General features: G+C 50.0%; 1 protein-coding gene and 1 long non-coding RNA gene across 4 annotated transcripts; one reads left to right on the top strand and one right to left on the bottom strand.

Annotated features, from left to right (window-relative positions):
- Positions 1–183: 183 nt before the first annotated feature.
- LOC114018080 (uncharacterized) lies at positions 184–10033 on the bottom strand. Of its 2 annotated transcripts, XR_008735389.1 has the most exons (4): positions 9774–10033; positions 6480–6726; positions 3599–3660; positions 184–1004 (listed from the first exon to the last, which is right to left on the bottom strand). It is a non-coding gene; the product is annotated as an uncharacterized LOC114018080 (long non-coding RNA). The 2 variants fall into 2 exon arrangements; XR_003563498.2 differs by lacking the exons at positions 184–1004; positions 3599–3660 and adding an exon at positions 4122–6403.
- Positions 6737–12262, top strand: IL10 (interleukin 10). 2 transcript variants are annotated; one of them, XR_008735378.1, is made up of 6 exons: positions 6737–7519; positions 8930–8992; positions 9301–9453; positions 10178–10243; positions 10536–10748; positions 12011–12262. XR_008735378.1 is itself a non-coding variant. In XM_005447094.3 (5 exons), the coding sequence occupies exons 1-5, from the start codon at positions 7361–7363 to the stop codon at positions 10626–10628; spliced, it is 534 nt and encodes a 177-aa protein (XP_005447151.1). In that variant the 5' UTR covers positions 6737–7360; the 3' UTR covers positions 10629–12262. The 2 variants fall into 2 exon arrangements, 1 of the variants encoding a protein (XP_005447151.1); XM_005447094.3 differs by having other exon boundaries at positions 10536–12262.
- The last annotated feature ends 5401 nt before the right edge of the window (positions 12263–17663 follow it).

The following is a 17663-nucleotide window of genomic DNA, read 5'->3' as shown; positions in this document are numbered from 1 at the left end:
GACACAACCCCCACTCACCAGGTGCATACTGAGACCTGCGTGTCCCCAGAGCCCCAAAGGGTTTGTCCCACCCCAAGCCTTGCACTGCCCTCAGTGGCAGGAGAGCCCCCTCTTTCACCATCCATCACAGCCACCGTTTGCTTCTGGGTATAAATTCCCGGAAAATCATGCTATGAGGCAAGGTTAATTTGTCCAGAGGTTTATCCTGTTATCAGCCTGCCCGTACAGCTCTGCCCTGGCCCCAGCACACATGGGGAGCATCGGCGTGTCCGTGGGACATCAGCGTTCCTACCGCAGCCCGGGCAGACCCACGCAGGCAGGACGAGCCCTCTGCTAACCAGAGCACCCTCTCAGCTCGGTGGAAAACTGAAGACTCAGTCACCTGCTGCACATTCCCCCACTGCACAAAGAAACCAGCAAAATCCCTTAAATCAGGGGCTTTGCCAGGTTGTAACTCTTACATTTGACTATATTTTCAGCAAACACACTGCCAGCCTCTTCCAAGGAGCGGGTGATGAACTGCCAGTCTCCTTTCCTGACAAGCAGCGGACAGCTAGCAGGGGAAGTTCACTTCAGATCCTTCTTCTTTTTTTTTTTTTTTTTTTTTTTTTGTAATACCATTTGCAGTGAAAGGGGGTTTCCACCATCCAGGTTCATCTCCCACTTCCTAGTTACAGCCCTCAAAAGCTAATGGAAAGCAATAAGCAAAAAGGGACATAAGAGCCTGATCCCATTACTGAAGGAAACCTTCCTCAGACTTCCACAAAAAGATAAATCCTGGGCAAATTGCTGAAGAAGTGCAGTGAGACCGGTGCTGAGCAGGAGCGGAGCAGACAGCCCAGCTCCCATGGAGGGAAGCAGGTGTTACCCCTGGGCACAATGCCGTCTCAGTAATAGCTTTTCAGTTACTGAATTCTACTGCTTTCATAACTCAAGTTCACATTTGCTTTGGGTCTCTGTAATTAGGATACCTTGCAGGAGAAACAGCCAGTTTGTATCACTCCCTGTAAAAAAAAAAATTAAAAAATATAATAATGAAAAAGAGAGAGAAAACAGAAGGGAGATCTGAACATGGAGGTAGAAAATCTAAACAAAATACGTAAACCTCTTTGAAACCTCCGAAAAGCACATCTGAAGGATCATTTTTTAATCAAAAAATCTCTGCTTACGTAGGCGAGGTCAAACTATGATCATTCTTTCCCCGCCTACCTGTGGCACAGCCCGACGCGCACCCTGTGCTGAGGCTGTTAATTAGAAATTCCTCAACTTAAAATAAACAGATTCACCGAGAGGAAAAAACTTCTAGTAATTCTGTTTTATTGCTTTTTCACTGAAAGGGCAGTGGTGTCAGCAAGAGCCTCCGGGCTGACAATTCTGGGAATTTGCATCATGAAACTTGTTCACTTTGGCGTCTGGGGGGGTTCTGAGATGCCAGGTCCAAGTGCAGCCACCGCTGTCACTTTGCTGGTTGAGTAACGCACCAGCTCAGACCCCGGCTTCAGCCTGTACAGAACGGGGAGTCCCAGGACTCATGGCGTTATCACACTAATGATTTTGGAGCAGAAAGCCACAGCGGGGGCACGCAGGGAAATCCCCAGGCAGCGCCGGAGATGCTGCAGCATCCCTCACGGCACCGGGGATGACCCGCCATCACGTGCCGTCACGTGCGGCATCGCCAGTTGCGGCATGTGCTTATCTGCGTGTTGCGGAGTGGAAAAGAAAACCCGGGATTTCTCAACCCACAGCATGAGCTGCTGGGCACCGTACAAAAAAAAAAAAACCAACAAAAAACCACCCCGAAACTCCACTGCGTGAGTGACCCAGCGTGGTGTTTGGCTTCAGGCCGAGGGTCCTGCTGCTGATGTGGAAAGTGAGTGAAGATGCCTCCGTAATCCACCCCGACGGTCACGTTACACTTCCGAGCAACTGGTTTGCATTATCTGATTTCTCAAACCATGATAAACAGTTCCTGTCTTACGACTATTCATAACTATAAATAGTTTGGATTTGTATTATTGGTCAGAGTGTCGATGCTAAATCATGAAAGACAATATTGACCAGAAGATCCACACAGCCCAGTAAAACCAAAACTAGGAAAAAGAAACTCATCAAAACAGCACTTGTGAAATGACCTGTTCAAGACAGGGGTTGCTCAAAACTGCCTCTGTAGAATGTTAAAAAAAATAAATAAAAAGGCAGTGCAAGAGATATTTGGGTGAGTCAAAATGGACCATGTATTCAGGATTTTTTTGCCTACTTTTACCTTCTTAACTTCCCTGCAAACGAACTCATCTGAGATAGCTTCATTAGAATCATAGAAGTGTTTAGGTTGGAAAAAGCCTTTAAGATCGTCCAGTCCAGCCATCAACCCAGCACTGCCAAGGCCACCACTAACCCATGTCCCTGAGTGCCACATCTACATGTCATTTCAACACCTCCAGGGATGCTGACTGCACCACATCCCTGCGCAGCCTCTTCTGATGTTTGACAAGCCTTTTGGTGAAGAGAGGGGTTTTTTCCTCATATTTAATCTAAACCACCCTTGGTGCAACTTGAGGCCATTTCGTCTCATCCTAGCGCTTGTCACTTGGGAGAAGAGACCGACCCCCGCCTTGCTACAGCCCCTGTCAGGCAGTTGGAGAGAGGGGTCAGGTCCCCCCCCCCCATTCTCCTCCTCTCCTGGCTGAACACCCCCGGTTCCCTCAGCTGTTCCTCACCAGACTTATGGTCCAGCCCCTGCACCAGCCCCGTTGCCCGTCTCCGGACACGCTCCAGCCCCTCAATGTCTTTCTTGCAGTGAGGGACCCACAGCCGAACAGAGCATCTGAGGTGCAGCCTCACCAGTGCTGAGCACAGGGGGACCATCACTGCCCTGGTCCTGCTGGCCACACTGTTTCAGGTACAAGCCAGGACGCTGTTGGCCTCCTTGGCCACCTGGGCACACTTCTGGCTCATGTTTAGCCGGCCACCAACCAGCCCCTCCAGGCAGCTTTCCAGCCCCTCTGCCCCAAGCCCGTGGCGGTGCATCCTCCCTGCTCGCTTGGAGCACACGCTCCCCACTCCCTGAAATGCCAGCGCTGAGATCTCATCGGTGTCTACATGGTCAGAAACAGGACGGGACAGTGAGCATAAGAATATCCCCGCCAACAACTTATTTCAGGAGGAAAGAAAAAGAGAAGAAAGGTAATAACACCTCTGTTTGTATCCGGTCCCTTGCAGAGGGGTGAGGGCAGCATCCTTCACCTGGCGGATGGCCCGATCCTGCTCCAATGGGCTCCTTAGAAGACCCAGCAACAAGAGGGTATTGCAGCAGCACCACCCTCACCCACAGCTCCGCACACCCCTCGCAGAGTGGCTTGAAATGGCAACGTACATGCAACCTGGGGGAAAAAAGCACAACTCGCTCTTCTGAGTTGGCAGAGGGCACCCTGAAGTCCCAGGGCAGGATATTAAATAGGGATGTTCTTCTCTAGCTACTTTATAGGCTGCTGTGGACTTGCAAATATTGGGAGTTTTATGTATGCAAATAAAAAAGTACAAATATTTCTCAGTTAAGTTAATCACAAAAACACTGACTCTACAGATGGGAGGAACTCACCATTACTCGATGCTTTTATGTGATGATTCCAGCTTCATTTAGATCAAATGGAAGTTCTGGACCTGCTAAGAATTTTTATGTAAGGCTCTTTCTATGTCATATTATAAGTCACATTAGAGGTCACAGTAATGTCTTCTATTCATGATTAGTAACCGATTTCTGGACACTTAGATGTTACAAGACAAAAAAATGAAATTACTTAAATTTCCAAAGAGTAATTTGGGATTTACCTGTTGAGGTCAATATGAATCACATTGCAAATTTTGACAAGGCTGCTACAAAGCAGGTTTCCAGAAGTGAAAAATCTGATGTCATGCATTGCCAGCACAAAAAATTCTTGAGAAAAAAAAAAAAAAAAAGGCATCCACTTTATGCTTCACCCATCAGGAACTGTTAGTCATCAGTGATGGGGCCGCTGAGAGAGCATTGCTTCAAAACTGCTCTTCACACAAGGTGAATAAAAGGCCACCAAGTCTCCACTTCCCCCAGAGCATCACTGGCCGCAGATGTCCCAGATCTGAAGGGATGAGAAATGGGAAATTTTTGAAAAGGAAAGAAAGAAACACACCATTATGATAGCCTGGAAACCTGGGGGATCCTCCAAGCTATATCTAGAATAGATAGTGCTTAAAATGCACAATGTTTCTTTGTCTGAAAGCAATGGCAGAGACCAAGAAGGAAAAAAAAATAATAAAAAAAATAAAAAAGTAAAAACTTGCTCACATAATAGCTTGCCAACATAAGCAAGGCTACACACATAGGCAGCCCCTTTTAACAAGAACCATGAGATGCCACCCAGCTCCAGAGGACAGGACCCCTGAAGACCCCCGAGCCCCAGCCCTGCACGTGCAGGGTCAGCCAGCACAGGTTGCTCAGGACCATGTCCAGGACCAGCCTTTCCTCCTGGCACACTGTGGGGGAAAAGCATTTCCCTCGATGCCTCTGTTTTACAGCAGAAACATAATTCTGCTGTCCTGCTGAGCATCTCCTGTGAACCTGCCGCTCTTAGAAGTTTGTGGGAGGTGGGGTAAAAATGTGTGAATGGCTTTTGAGTAACACGCTTTCCTTCCTGAAATGATCTTCTTGGCAAACATGAAAGCTGTTTCCTAAAGGTTTAGAAATACACCCACATCCCCCGGACACTCTTTAGGAAAAGGTGCTTTATTCATTCATGCAACCACTCCGTAGTACTTGCAGAGTCAATGCCTTTCCACAGCAGTAAGCAAGAATGAGTCAGAGTGAAACTGCACCGTCAAGATCTCTGACACGGCAAAGGAAATACAGGTAAACACAGCAGAGTATCATCCGTGCGCAGGCTAGAGTTTCCTTTGTGGAATGGACACATCTGGCTTACGCTTGTACCAAAAAAAAACCACAAAAAAACCAAAAAAACAAAAAAAACCAACAGGTTCCAAAACAAGGAGGAGGGAATTGCACAAGGCAGAGAACTGCTCTGCACACTCTGGATGTCAAAGTGAAATGACCTCATGGGGACCCCCAGGTTGTTCAAAATAAGAGAAGGTTAGAAATGAGCAGGCAGGAAGGAAGGAGGGCTCCCGGTGCCGTGCTGGAGAGGATTCCCGTGTGCCCAAAGCCCCTTTGCTTAGCATCCCACAAAAATACCGGCACCTAAACCTACTGCTGAGGATGAGGAGTGATAGCTCCGCTGCAGGGGAGCCGGTTTGCAGAGCCCAGGGCTGCATCCTCCACCGAAGGGCGTGGGTTTAGCTCCGGGCTTTGGTCCAGGGCTGCATGCAGCCCTGCTCCAGGGCACTGGCTCCTGACAGCATCGCACCTGCTGACCTCACCACATCAGTTTTGGTGCCCTGATGACGCCGCACCAGCCAGCCAAGTCTTGGCAGTGAAGCTTTCTTGACCCGTGGCAGATTTGAGTTAAGCTAAAGGGTGCAAAACACTCTCCCAGGGTGGGAGCCAAGGGGGAAAGCAGGGAAAGGTGGGATCCTACCAGGGGAATGGGTCAGGTTTAAAACTGCTTGGTTTTGTCCGAGCCACCTGCTGCTGCTCGCTCTGCTCCTTTCTCATAGCTTCTGTTGGCAGTCAAGAGGAAAAAACACCTGGCTGCAGGGGAAGAAAGGCGGGCGACCGGATCTGCTGTGATTCAGATGAACTAGTGTGCCTGCAGTGATTCACCGGGACCAGGCTTCCTCATCTCCTCAGAAAGAGGCAACATCAACAACAAAAGGAAAACAAATCAGAACACAAAACCCCAGATCGTTTCTGCCTCCAACCCTTTGATTACTAATATTTCATCCCCTTCACTCTTACTCACACATACGTTCACCGAACATGCCTCTCTCTTTCTCCTAAAAATAAAATTTCCAAAATCTAAATACATGGAAACCAACACTTGGCATTTTCCAGCTTTTTTGTTTTTTTTTTAACAAGTTCCTTCACAGAGGTTTGCAAATTCAACTTGGAAGAAATTCAGTTCAGTGAATGAAATGAAAAGTGATTTGTCCAAAGCAATGCATTGCAGGCAGCCTGGGAAGAGCACACTAGTTCAAGATAACACGGGAGCTTTCAGGGAAAATCCTCCGATTTCAGGAAAGCTGAAGTCATCTCCACTTTCTCCTTCTTGGATTTTCACATTTGTCAGTGAAATCTTTATCACAAGGGAAGCAGGGGTGAGTGTACTTGTATATATAGAATAAGAGCAGGGAAACGGAAAAGGAGATGTCAGAGATGGTAGTTTTATCAGAGCTGGGACAATAAGGCTCAGCTAAGCCAGTACACCCAGTTCACGGAGTCACCGCTGGGTTGCTTGGATGGGGCTCGTGTCCATCTCTAGGAAATGAAATCGGATTAAATAACCAGAAACACAAATATTTGTGACTCGCTTATACACTTTAAAACCACTCACCGATGTGAACGTAGTAGCTCCCATGGCACAAACCCTGTGCTGGGTGAGCAGCCAGGCAGCCGAGCACCAGCCCCGAGGGCCCTGAGCATCCCCAGCCGGGCTGGGCTCCTCCGCTCCATCCCAGCACCCCACAGAACTAATCCTGTTAGCGGTCAGACACACCACCAGCTGCAGTTCGGGAGCACAGCCTCTGAGCATGCTGAAGGCAGGGAGAATCCACACCAACTTCAGCAGATGTGTGCATTAACTGGAAAAAAAACCCAAAACAAAACAAAAAGTTAACATTTATTATGTGTATTCTCAGTATAGCATTAGAATGCCAAAGAAGGAGACAGTGTGTTATTAGAGGTTCATCAAAAGCAATGCTGCTGAATTATGCATGATGCTGGGGATCCTAAGTGCAGGTTTGATACAAAGCTTTAAAAATAGAAACACTTTTTTTTCCCCTGACAGTAGGGCATTCATCTGAAAATAAAAAGTCATGGTGAGAATGCAGAAGTAACCTCACACACAGCACCTTTTCTTCTTTGCATTGTATCTGAAGCTTTCCTCTTTAGCCACATTTAAATTTACAAGAAGCAAGCAATGAAAAAAAAAAATGCAGAGTCTAAGCACAAAAGATTTGATGGGGTGTGAGGAGAGGAGGGGGGTCAAGAGAACAGGAAACCCAAGTTGACGGGAAACCCAAGTGACATTTGGTTTTAATGAATGACTTAAAACCCCAATATTGCTCGCCAGGAAATGGGGAGAGGAAATTGAGCGATGTTTTGAGAGTATAAATTAGGGGCTCCATCAAGGTGAAGGCTGCAGATCTGCTCTTTACCCTCCTGTGAAATTCAGCTGAGAGCTGGACCAAGAGGCAAGCAGCCCATCTCCGCAGCATGCAAACCTGCCCAGCCCTGCTCTTGCTGCTCCTGGCTGCCAGCGCCCTGCCTGCCAGGTGCTCGCCCACCGAGCCCAGCTGCCTCCACTTCTCGGAGCTCCTGCCTGCAAAGCTCAAAGAGCTGAGGATGAAGTTTGAGGAAATTAAGGATTATTTTGTAAGTATAATCCTGCTAGTCTCTTCTTCTTGTTTTATTTTTTTGTTGTTGTTTTGGTTTGTTGGGGTTTTTTTTGCAAAGTTCAGTGATTTGGATGAGGAGGAAGACAGCTTCCTCTTGGCAGAAACGATTTGGTTGTGTATTGCATTACGGGCTGGTGGGGGTGAGCAAGAGAAGCTGGGTTTCATTGCTTGCTGAGAGACAATGTGCAAAGGCTTTCTTCCTAGTTTCAATCACAATGAGCTCGAGATTTCATAATGAATCCTTGTGAGCCTGACTGGCCAGGCTTCCCCCCAAGTGTTGCAGATGAAAGTATTCACTGAATTTATAGGTAGGAAATTGTCCCTTCTGCAGGGTGACCCAGGTCCAGCCTCGCTGAAGTCAATGCTAGAAGAAAAGGGAAATCTTTTGCTACAGACTTTTTCTTTGAAACAACCACAAAAGCCTGAACATGATGTTTTATGACTAGAGAAACGCTGCAGTAACTAGCACTTGCTTCAGTGCCTGTGGGAGGTCACGGCTTTGCACAGCTGCTAGCAGGACCCCGGGGCTGCTGAGGAAGCAGTATGAGATCTACTCAGAGCACCTAGTGCACCAGGACTGATAGAGATGGTTGGTCGCATCTTTTGTTACTATTTTAACATCAGGTTGTTTTAGCAATAAAACAAGACAGTTCTCCAGATCCAACCTTAGGCTAACGTCCTGGCTTGCATTTATTATCAAACAAACACAGCCAAGACTTTAGATTTCAAGCTTGCTGTAGATCTCCCAGTTAACATTGGGAAGGAATATTGTTAGCCTCTCAGGAAAGCTTTTAAGTAACTCGGTGCCATGGGGTGACGCTTTGGGTGTTGCCAGCCCACCCCACCGCAGCTCTCTGGGCTGTCAGAGCTGACGGTGCCACAGGGGTGCCGCAAGAACAAACACCCTCCGCAGATCCCTTCTCCCCCATTGACTGGAGACTTACAGGGATAAGGAAACCAGGGCGATTAAACCCTCCTGCCCGGGGCAGCTGGCGGGCAGACAGGCTGGGGGGGAGGGGTACCTCGCCCCAGGGGCTGCCCTGAGTTTGACACTCATCTGAGGAGGGATGCGTTTGCATCAGCGCTCTTACACAAACACCCTTTGCAGGAGTTGCACAGGAACAAAATCAAGGGCAGGGAAGTCTGTGATTTTGTTACCTTGCTGCCTCGACTGAGCTGTGGTTGCACTGCAAGGTCCCCAACCGGAGCAGTGGTGACTCCTGCGCCTGGCGTCACCGCGCTGTGCACGCAGGTGGGCTGGCTGCTCTTTGCCTTTGCTTCAGCCGGACCGTCAATGCAAAGCAGCGAAACGACCGTTTGGCAAAGGCAAAGGGAGAAGTGTTGACTGCCCGACTAAAGCTCACGTTTCCATTGCATCCTTCCACAGCAATCGAAAGATGATGAACTCAGCATCCAGCTGCTCAGCTCTGAACTGCTAGATGAATTTAAGGTAAGAGTGATAACTCTCATCTAAGTCCCTTATCCTTCTTCATCCCTTGGCCAGTGTTTTGTAAGAAAGGAAGCAGATAGGAAATCAAGGCATTTCCCAATGTCACACAAGGTCAGTTCTCCAGCCCAGCAGTGACACGTGTGTCTGTGGCAGGGCTGACGCATGGTTCTCCCCACATTGCAGCCGCAGCCAGCAGTGCTGTCATGCTGCAAGTGCTTTGACCACCAGCACGATTTTGATTTTTAAAAACACCCACACACACCGGCACTGGTGGCTGGCCCCAACACGGTTACCTCCTCTCGCCCCAGGGGACCTTTGGCTGCCAGTCAGTGTCGGAGATGATGCGGTTCTACATGGAGGAGGTGCTGCCCAGCGCCATGAGGACCAGCACGCACCACCAGCAGAGCATGGGCGACCTGGGCAACCTGCTGCTCAGCCTGAAGGCGACAATGAGGCGCTGTGTGAGTGGGGCTCAGAGTCACGGGGGTGGGGATGACATCAGTGCAGGGTCGGTCTCAGACCAGCAGCAGTGTGGGGAGTGGGTGCTGGGTGTTCCCAGGAGCAGGGGGCAGAAGCATGGGTGTCAGGGTGGTGTGGAGGAGCAGGGCTGTGGGCTGGCAGCCCCTATAAGGATGGGGGTTCTCCTAGCCTTGGCTCTCCGGGCTTTCATCAGTTAAATAACGATGCTCAGAGATTCTGTTCACTTATTTGCAGCCAGCCTCACCTGACAGAGTCTGGCTGAGGAGATAAGGGGAGGGAGGGCAGAGGGTCCATCCCTTACCTGGGTGCTGGAGCAGCGCGGCTCGGTGCTGATGCCTCCTGAAACCACGCCTGGGGTGGCTGTGACCCCATCGCCTGCCGCAGGCTGAGTCAGACGGGACAAACCCTGCCTGGGGCAGGGCGCACCGCAGGGCTGCCCTCACCCAGGGCTGGCTGCGAGGGGCACGGGGCTGGGAAAGGGTTCAGGATCCATGCCTCAGATCACGCCAGGCTCCTTTCATCAGTGCACGGTGCAAAGCAGCCACAGTTACTGCCCCAGCGAGCCCCATGGCCGCATGGGGGGAAGGGGAAGGTGGAGACTGGTGGGGCGGCAGTGACGAGGGGCAGGAGGAGGGGAGAGTTGCTGCCACACACCCCGGGAAGGAAACCTGTGTGGTTGAAGCCGTTGCTCTTGTCTTTTTGCAGCACAGATTTTTCACGTGCGAGAAGAGGAGCAAAACCATAAAGCACATTAAGGAGACATTCAGTAAGGTGAGGTCACCGTTGGCGTGGCTGTGCTGAGGTGGGAGGGACCCGCTGTCCCAGTAGATTTTGCTGCTGGCTTCAACTTAGGACAGAGAACAGAACACGAAAAAAATCTGTAATTATATGAGTAACTAAGGCAGAGGAATCCAGAGCGCGATGCTTGAAGGAGCAGCCGCGGGTTCCCCAGAGGGGTGGGTAGAGAAGCTGGAGGTGTCGGTGGAAGCACAGTGTGTCTAGCGATCGCGCATCACCTACGGCGGCACGCTCGGGCTTCAATGGGCTCTGCTCTCACCTGCAGATGAACGAGAACGGAATCTACAAAGCCATGGGAGAGTTTGACATCTTCATCAACTACATCGAAGAGTACCTGCTGATGAAGAGAAGGAAGTGAGAACGCCTACGGGGCTGCACCTTTCACACAAAATCCTGCTGATTGTTTCAGAAACCACTTTAGGCTGCAAGAGCTCACAAGAGTTTTAAGTTATCTTAGGGTTCAAGCCAAGAATTACAGGTCAATAACTTCCAGATTAATGTTGTATTTAAAAGGGTCTGTTTAAACAACTGAATTTAATATTTATTACTTCTAATACCTCAGTGTTTATGTTTACAATATGTTTTGAAGAAAAGTGTGATGAGTTTGTAAATACTATTTATTGTTCAATGTTTTAATACTGGTTTTAGTAGTGCTATTTTATTCATAGCTTCTAAACACCCAAAGCAGGGTTCTTCTGGGGGGCAGATAATGAGCAGAGCTTATCCTGAGTCCAATTTCACCGAGCACAGTCACCTGAGCAGGAGCAATTCCAGCTCTGAGTTCAACAAACTTTAATTTTAAGCAAATGAGAGCTCTCCTCATGCTCTATCCCTCTATTTATTTATGCAATCAAATGTCTTTATGCATAACCATGTCACTGTCTGTCACAAGTTCTGCAGCTGGAACTAGGCTCTGAAATATTCAAAATTATTCCATGGCTTTGCACTGAGCAAAACAATCGTAAACGTAACCACAGGCATTTTTTTCTGGTGTGCATGAAAAGCAATGTGGGGGAGGACCCGCACTCCTGCGAACCACGTGCAATCATGGTACAGCAGCAGATCAGTTAACCCCGCCTCTAGTCTTCAGCCTATATACTAGTCCAGGTTAAAGAAAAGTAAAAAAAGAAAATAGCAGTAAGAATGAAATGTTTGGTTCTAATAGAACTTGGCTTAAATGTTGCTAATGACTGACTTCCAGAGCTGCTGGGTCGGCCACTCTGCACTTTCTAAAGTTAATCTTACTATTTTCCAGTCTTTGATTGGGTGGTGTTGTTGTTGTTAGTTTTTCTTTCAGAAGATAGAGGATATTTAATTAACCACCATTTTAAGGTGGCATGGGTAATTTGCATTCAAATACATGAAGCTGCGTGCAGCACTGACAATATTGGATGCTGAGCCAGAGGAAATCGCCAAAACCCGGAGGCATTTGCTTCTAATATTTAGAAGTATTAGGGCACGAATATGATGAAACACTGTCAGTTTGTTGTTTGCTTTGTAAGTTACCACTGAAAAGAGGCTATTTATACTTGATTTATTCTATTTGTACATTTATGGTGACAGAGGGGCATTCCTGCTGGCAGTCTGCCCACACGGGAACTGGTTATCCCAGAGCAAGGGCAGCCCCAAAGCAGGAACGCTGCTCCGTGCGTCGCTCCTGCTGAAAGCAATCAGGTGGTGTGGGCTCAAGGGCAGTGTGGCAGCCAAACACTGTAACATCTAATTTATGCTTCTTACCAGGACACATTAAGCTCCTGTTGAGCCCACTCTGTACTTGTTTTTCCACCAAACGCCTGGATTTCGGTGTTGTAGGAGAAGCAAGGACAGCCTCAGAACTGCAGCAAGAGCCCAGAGTGGTTCCACTCCTGGGGAGGTCACGCTGACGGGGGGCACCGTGCCTTGGCCACAGCTTCTGTCAATCTGTGAACTTTTGCATGGTTATCTGTATGAAAAGAAATCTTCTATTTTTGCTAATAAAGACTTCCTAATGAATACAGCCTCTGTTCTGTGGGCTCTGTTCTGTTCTTGCAAGTTGTTAACAGGGTTGTAAATCAGCACCAGCGCATAGATGCTGTGCCCAGTGTCACCAGGCTGGGTGACACAGATCCAGGCAAGGAGGACCACCGAGGGTGCGTTGCAGGCATTAATGACCAGGGAAGTGAGAAGACCTGAGGTCCTCACATTTAAACACAAATTTCTGATTAAATACCTGCCACTGATTTCTTACAGTAGAGAAACACTGGCCCCACAGTACTCCATGGGTCACTCCGGCCTCTAACTCTAGCAAGTGTTTCAGCCATTGCCCTTTTCAGAGCAGCATTTACAGTCACATAACTCATTATGTGCCAAAAAGTCATCGCTAATCACCAGGGTTCAGCATCCCTGTGCCTCCCTTCCCCTGGTTTACAGGAGAGAGCACTGCTGCCTCTGTTTATCTACTGGGATGTTTTTAACTTCACATCTGCTCTCAGTCAGAGGCGGCCTTGATCCTAGATCAGACAGTAGATACTAGCTAAAAGCTAGAATAACATAAACTAACAACAGAACCGCTTGCTTGTCCTCAGGCTGGGGATTATGTACCTATGCACATGGATCCGTATGCACAGCAGCTGAATCCTGAACAAAACCGAGCTGGCACACACGTGGGAATTAACAGCTCTGTTACTAAGAAACCCGGAATTCAACCAGTGTCACCATTTCCAAACTCCAGCTCCCACCGACAGCCTGGGGTGGCTGCTGGCAGGTACTCACCTGGCCACATTCCTGTTTCACTTTGGAGCCTCTTTTGCTTTCACTGCTCTTAGCCCTTGTCTTGCAAGTCCGGCAGACTCCAGGTGTTGCTTGGCAGCTGGGGTTCCTTTCCTAACTGCATTAGAAATGAAAAAAAAAAAATTCAGGTAATACGATAATTTCTAGACATCTGTTCCTGCCCAGACTTCAGTCCGGTGTTGGCCAGTGGAATTGCTGAATTTGCCCCAAAAGACTGTGTTCTCAGTAAAACCTGCACTTAGGGGCACTGCTCAAAGCTTCACCCCAGGCAGAGCTGGTCCACACGCTCCCCTGACCCTTCTGCACCTATTTTCCTCCCTTTTACATAGCTTTTCTTCCCTAGAGAGGCAGGGAAGAGCTCTCAGGTCGAGGCAGGAGCCCCAGGACCCTTGTGAGCTACACTGGTGCCAGGACCCTGTTCTGTGCGGAGAAAAGGGCAGCATCAGCTCAGCTGCGGTGAGTTTTTCAGTAAAGCTGTCACTCTGGTTAAAGTAACCACAGGAAAGAAGCAAAGGGGATGCCTCTTGCTGTATAAAGGTTTCCAGTTGCCTGATGCTACAGAAGTCATCTGAATCAGAAGAAAAACGGAGGCAAAGCAAGTCAGCAATCTGGACGGATCAGCTGCCTGCTGGCAGGGACATCAGCGTGGGAGGGGAGCTAGCACGACAGGGAGATACAGCTCCGCTCCTCCAAAACTGGGCTGGGAATCTGGAGGGGCTGCAGAAAGGAGCTGTGGGGGTCCCAGCCAGGGACACGGGTTCACTGGGGGGAGCGAGGAACAGGAGCCTGCAGACACGTAGTGCTAGATCACCGTGCAAGCCATGTGCAAAGAAGTCCATGCCATTTGTCACCAAAACACAGGCATGCCTGCGTCATGATGCAGATCTGGTGGGCAAAGTCATGCAGACACACCTCTGACTAAACATACTGTCCCAGTCTCTGCTGGGATGGAGTTTGTTTTCTTCTTAGTAGCTGGTGCAGTGCTGTGGTTTGGTTTTGCTGTGAGAACGAGGTTGATGGGACACATGGGTTTAGCTGTTGCTGGGTGGTGTTTGTACTAAGTCAAGGACTTTTCCGTTCCTTGGGCCCTGGCAGCGAGAGGGCTGGAGGGACACAGGGAATGGGGAGGGGACACAGCCAGGACAGCTGACCCGAACTGGCCAAAGGGCTATTCCATACCATACGGCGTCATGCTGAGTATATAAACTGGGGGAAGAAGGAAGGGGGGACACCCGGCATTATGGTATTTGTCTTCGCCAAGTAACCATTATGCATGCTAGAGCCCAACTTCCCTGGGATGGCTGAGCACCTGCCTGCCCATGGGAAGTGGGGAATGAATTCCTTGCTTTGCCTTGCCTGCAAGCGCAGCTTTTGCTTTACCTACTAAACTGTTCTTATCTCAACCCTCGAGTTTTACATTCCTTTCCAATTCTCCTCCCCACACCTCTGGGTGCCAGGGGAGTGAGCAAGCAGCTGTGTGGTTCTTGGTTACCAGCCAGGGTTAAAATACGACATGTATGTATCATCCCCAAGACATTTTAGGAAGGGTGTTCTGGAAATCCCAGCAGAAGCAGTCTGGGCAAGCAAAGACAGCATCTACCATGGAGAGATGACGTCTCCAGTGGAGGAGCAATTGCCATGATTCATTTCTGGCTGTGCCCTCAAGCAGCCTTTTCCCATTGCTAGACCAGCCCCGTCCACAGCAGTGCCTCCTTGCCAGGACATGCCACTTAAAAAAAAAAAAAAGGGGGACCCCCCCCCCCCCCCCCAAGGGTAGCCTGCAGAGCTGAGACCCAAGACACCACTAAAGTCATCTAGGTGACCCACAATACCTACCTCATACCAGAATCACAGCACCAGCATCACCCAGCTCCCTGCTCACAGCATCTCGCCAGCCTGCACCCTGACCTGGCAGCAGCTCTGCAGACTCCCTTGGGTCCCAATGTCAACTAACGCATGTCAAAAACATCTACATTTTGGGGGGAAAATGACAGAAACCCCTCTTTTGCTATGGCAGCATGATGCTCTGTGCACGCAGCGGGTGAGCTGAGCTGAGCCAAGAGCTGGCATGCTGCTTCTGCTGTGATAAGGCCCCAGCATCCCTCCACAAAACGCAACAAGACAGTGCCCCCCTGCACACTTCTGCCATGTGCAGCCTTCTGCTGCTCCTGCAATGCTGAAGCTGCTGCAATGGGGTGGCTGCGTGCCCCAGCACGGTGCGTTATCCCCATCGCTTAGTGCTGATGTAGTTCCTGCGAATCTCAGTGTCAGTCTGGCTGTTACAGTAACAGCACAAGACTGTCACATAGATCGGAGGTGGTGGTTTTCTGGTTTTTTTTATCCCACAGAAAGAAATGGTTTCCTGGCTGGGTATCTTCTTCCGGATCGCTCAGCCCACTGCCTGCTCAGCAGCTCGGTACCTGGGAGCCTGAGTTACTCGCCCGCCCTGGGCTGAGGGGTCTGCCTGCCCACCCAGGCTGAGCTCCTCACCTGGCCAAACGCTGTGCCCTGACCAGTGCCAGAGACATTCCCGTATGGCACAGGCTGCATGGGGTTAAATCACTTTTGGGGTTAAAAAAAAAATACAATAAAGGTTCAAATATTATACCCTAGAGGAAAAGGACTGGGGATTTGGTCTAAATACAGAGAACGGAGGATTATCAGACCTGCAGTTCCCAAGGGGTGGTTGCACTGCTTTTGAAGAGCAGTCACCATCAGGCCAGAAGCGACCCTGCTGGGAACAGCATGGCCAATCCAGCCCATTATAACATAGCCAATACTACGTAAAAAAATCCCATTTCTCCCTCCCAGCATGCCCCATCGGTCAGTGCCACTGGTGCTGCTGCCTTCAGAGAGTAACACCAAAACCCACAGCTAATTTCCATTTTCCTCTTTAGAAAGTCCAGTCGGTCTCACCCAACGCAAGCTCCAGCTGCGGCTGAAGCCCCCTGTTTCCAACAGCCCGGTGCGGGGCTCAGCGGCACAGCACCGGCAGACAGGGACAGACAAACCACTGCGGCCAGCAAAGTCCAGGCTTGCCTAACCGCGCCACCACGCAGGCAGGGGGTTTCATGGTGAAACCGGCTGAGCTGCAGCGGGTGAATCACTGCCAGCGAGCGCCGGAGCAGGCGTGGTGCCAATCATCCCCACTGCCCGCAGCGTGGCATTTGCAAGATGCTGCAGTGCAGGCAGTCACTAACTCCTTCCACTTCCCACCCCCAACCCACCCCCTTTGGAAGGAATCCCAGCTCACAGGAAGGTGCAACACCCAGCCAAGAGAGAAGAAAGTGTGGATGCTGGGTTTGCACATGGAAAAAGTGGTTTCACAAATGCTTTAGTTTCATTGCTGCAACTTGTACACAAGCACACGCAGACAAAACTCCTGAGGGCTGGAGAAGTGCCCGAGCATCAGCTGCTCCCTGGTACGTGAGGAAGTTTCACTTCAAATAAGGAACATGCCAAAAGCGGCAACACACATGAGCATCTGCTGCCTGAAGGAGCCGTTTCTTCTGCTTTTTCTTTTTTTCCCTGCAGAAACTTTCCTGAAAGCCGTAAGCACCTGGTGCTGGGCAGTAGGTACCTGTTGTCCCTCCTCCGTCAGCTCCTGTTGGGCAGCACGGGGAGGGTGGGTGAGCTGATCCCACCTGCACCCATGGGACTGTCCCCTGATCACAGCAGGGCACACATAGATGGCTCCTCTCGTGGGCTGGGCATGAGGAACAAAACCCCACTGGCCTCTTCCTTGTGACAGAAGAAAAAAAAATGTGTCCCAGCATGAGGAAAATGAGCACCTTCCCTGGAACCCTTCAGCTTCCTGAAGGGAGGCTTTTCAAGGTTCAAGGACCTGGCTTTTCATGAGACGAGGGACCATAAACACCAAAGCAAACCAAGCAAACTCCGTTTTAACTATTTTTACATTGCAAAAGCTTTCAGAACTTTCCTGATTTAGGTTGTGGTTACAGTTAATGCCTGTTATTTAACCGGAGGTACCGCTCAGCCCCACACAGCTCGTGCCTCTCCCGTGCCCTAGATTTTAGCAGCGTGTGACTGAAACTGGGGGTTTTGTAATGAAAGAGGTCAGGTGGAGCAGGCAGAACAGGGCAGCATGCCCCGGCGGGGCACACGCCTTACCCAAGGGGAGCAGGGGAAGCAGGCATGGCCCCGGCTTCACAGCCTGCCACTTTCTTATCTCGGCTGCGCCTGAGTGGCGAGAGCTTGACTAATACCGGGTATGAGAGGGCACAGGATTACTAAAGCCAGGGGCGTGATGCCACCAGCACCTCGCTCGCCACAGCCACACTTTCGGTGCTTGGGGACCTGGTTTCTGGGAAGGGTTCATCTCCATCTCCTGGGGCCAGCATCCCGTGGAGCCATTGGGGTACAGCTGGACGGCAGGACACCAGCCCTGAGCATCCCTTCGAACCCAGGCCACTGGCGCATCCCACCCTTCCCCGTGGGGCTGCACTCCCAGCAGCTCAGCAAGTGAAACGTGAGCCCCACACCTATTCATCTGTGCTCTGGTGTTACCCGTAATGTGGAGGAGCAGCAGCTCTGGCTGTCTCATAGCAAGAGGCACGCAGAGGCGTGCGTGTTTTGCACCGTGGCATGGGGTCTGGCACACGTG

Source organism: Falco cherrug, chromosome 16 (genome assembly GCF_023634085.1).
Source record: "Falco cherrug isolate bFalChe1 chromosome 16, bFalChe1.pri, whole genome shotgun sequence".
NCBI classification, from domain to species: domain Eukaryota; kingdom Metazoa; phylum Chordata; class Aves; order Falconiformes; family Falconidae; genus Falco; species Falco cherrug.
The sequence above is the reverse complement of the archived record's forward strand: the minus strand, read 5'-3'. Positions and strand labels throughout refer to the sequence as shown.

What these genes read in the sequence shown, in the direction of transcription:
- IL10 (XM_005447094.3), top strand. Translation starts at nt 7,361, where the DNA reads ATGCAAACCTGCCCAGCCCTGCTCTTGCTGCTCCTGGCTGCCAGCGCC. An exon ending in AGGCGACAATGAGGCGCTGT is followed by an intron (nt 9,454 to 10,177) that starts GTGAGTGGGGCT and finishes GTCTTTTTGCAG; the next exon opens with CACAGATTTTTCACGTGCGA. An exon ending in TTAAGGAGACATTCAGTAAG is followed by an intron (nt 10,244 to 10,535) that starts GTGAGGTCACCG and finishes TCTCACCTGCAG; the next exon opens with ATGAACGAGAACGGAATCTA.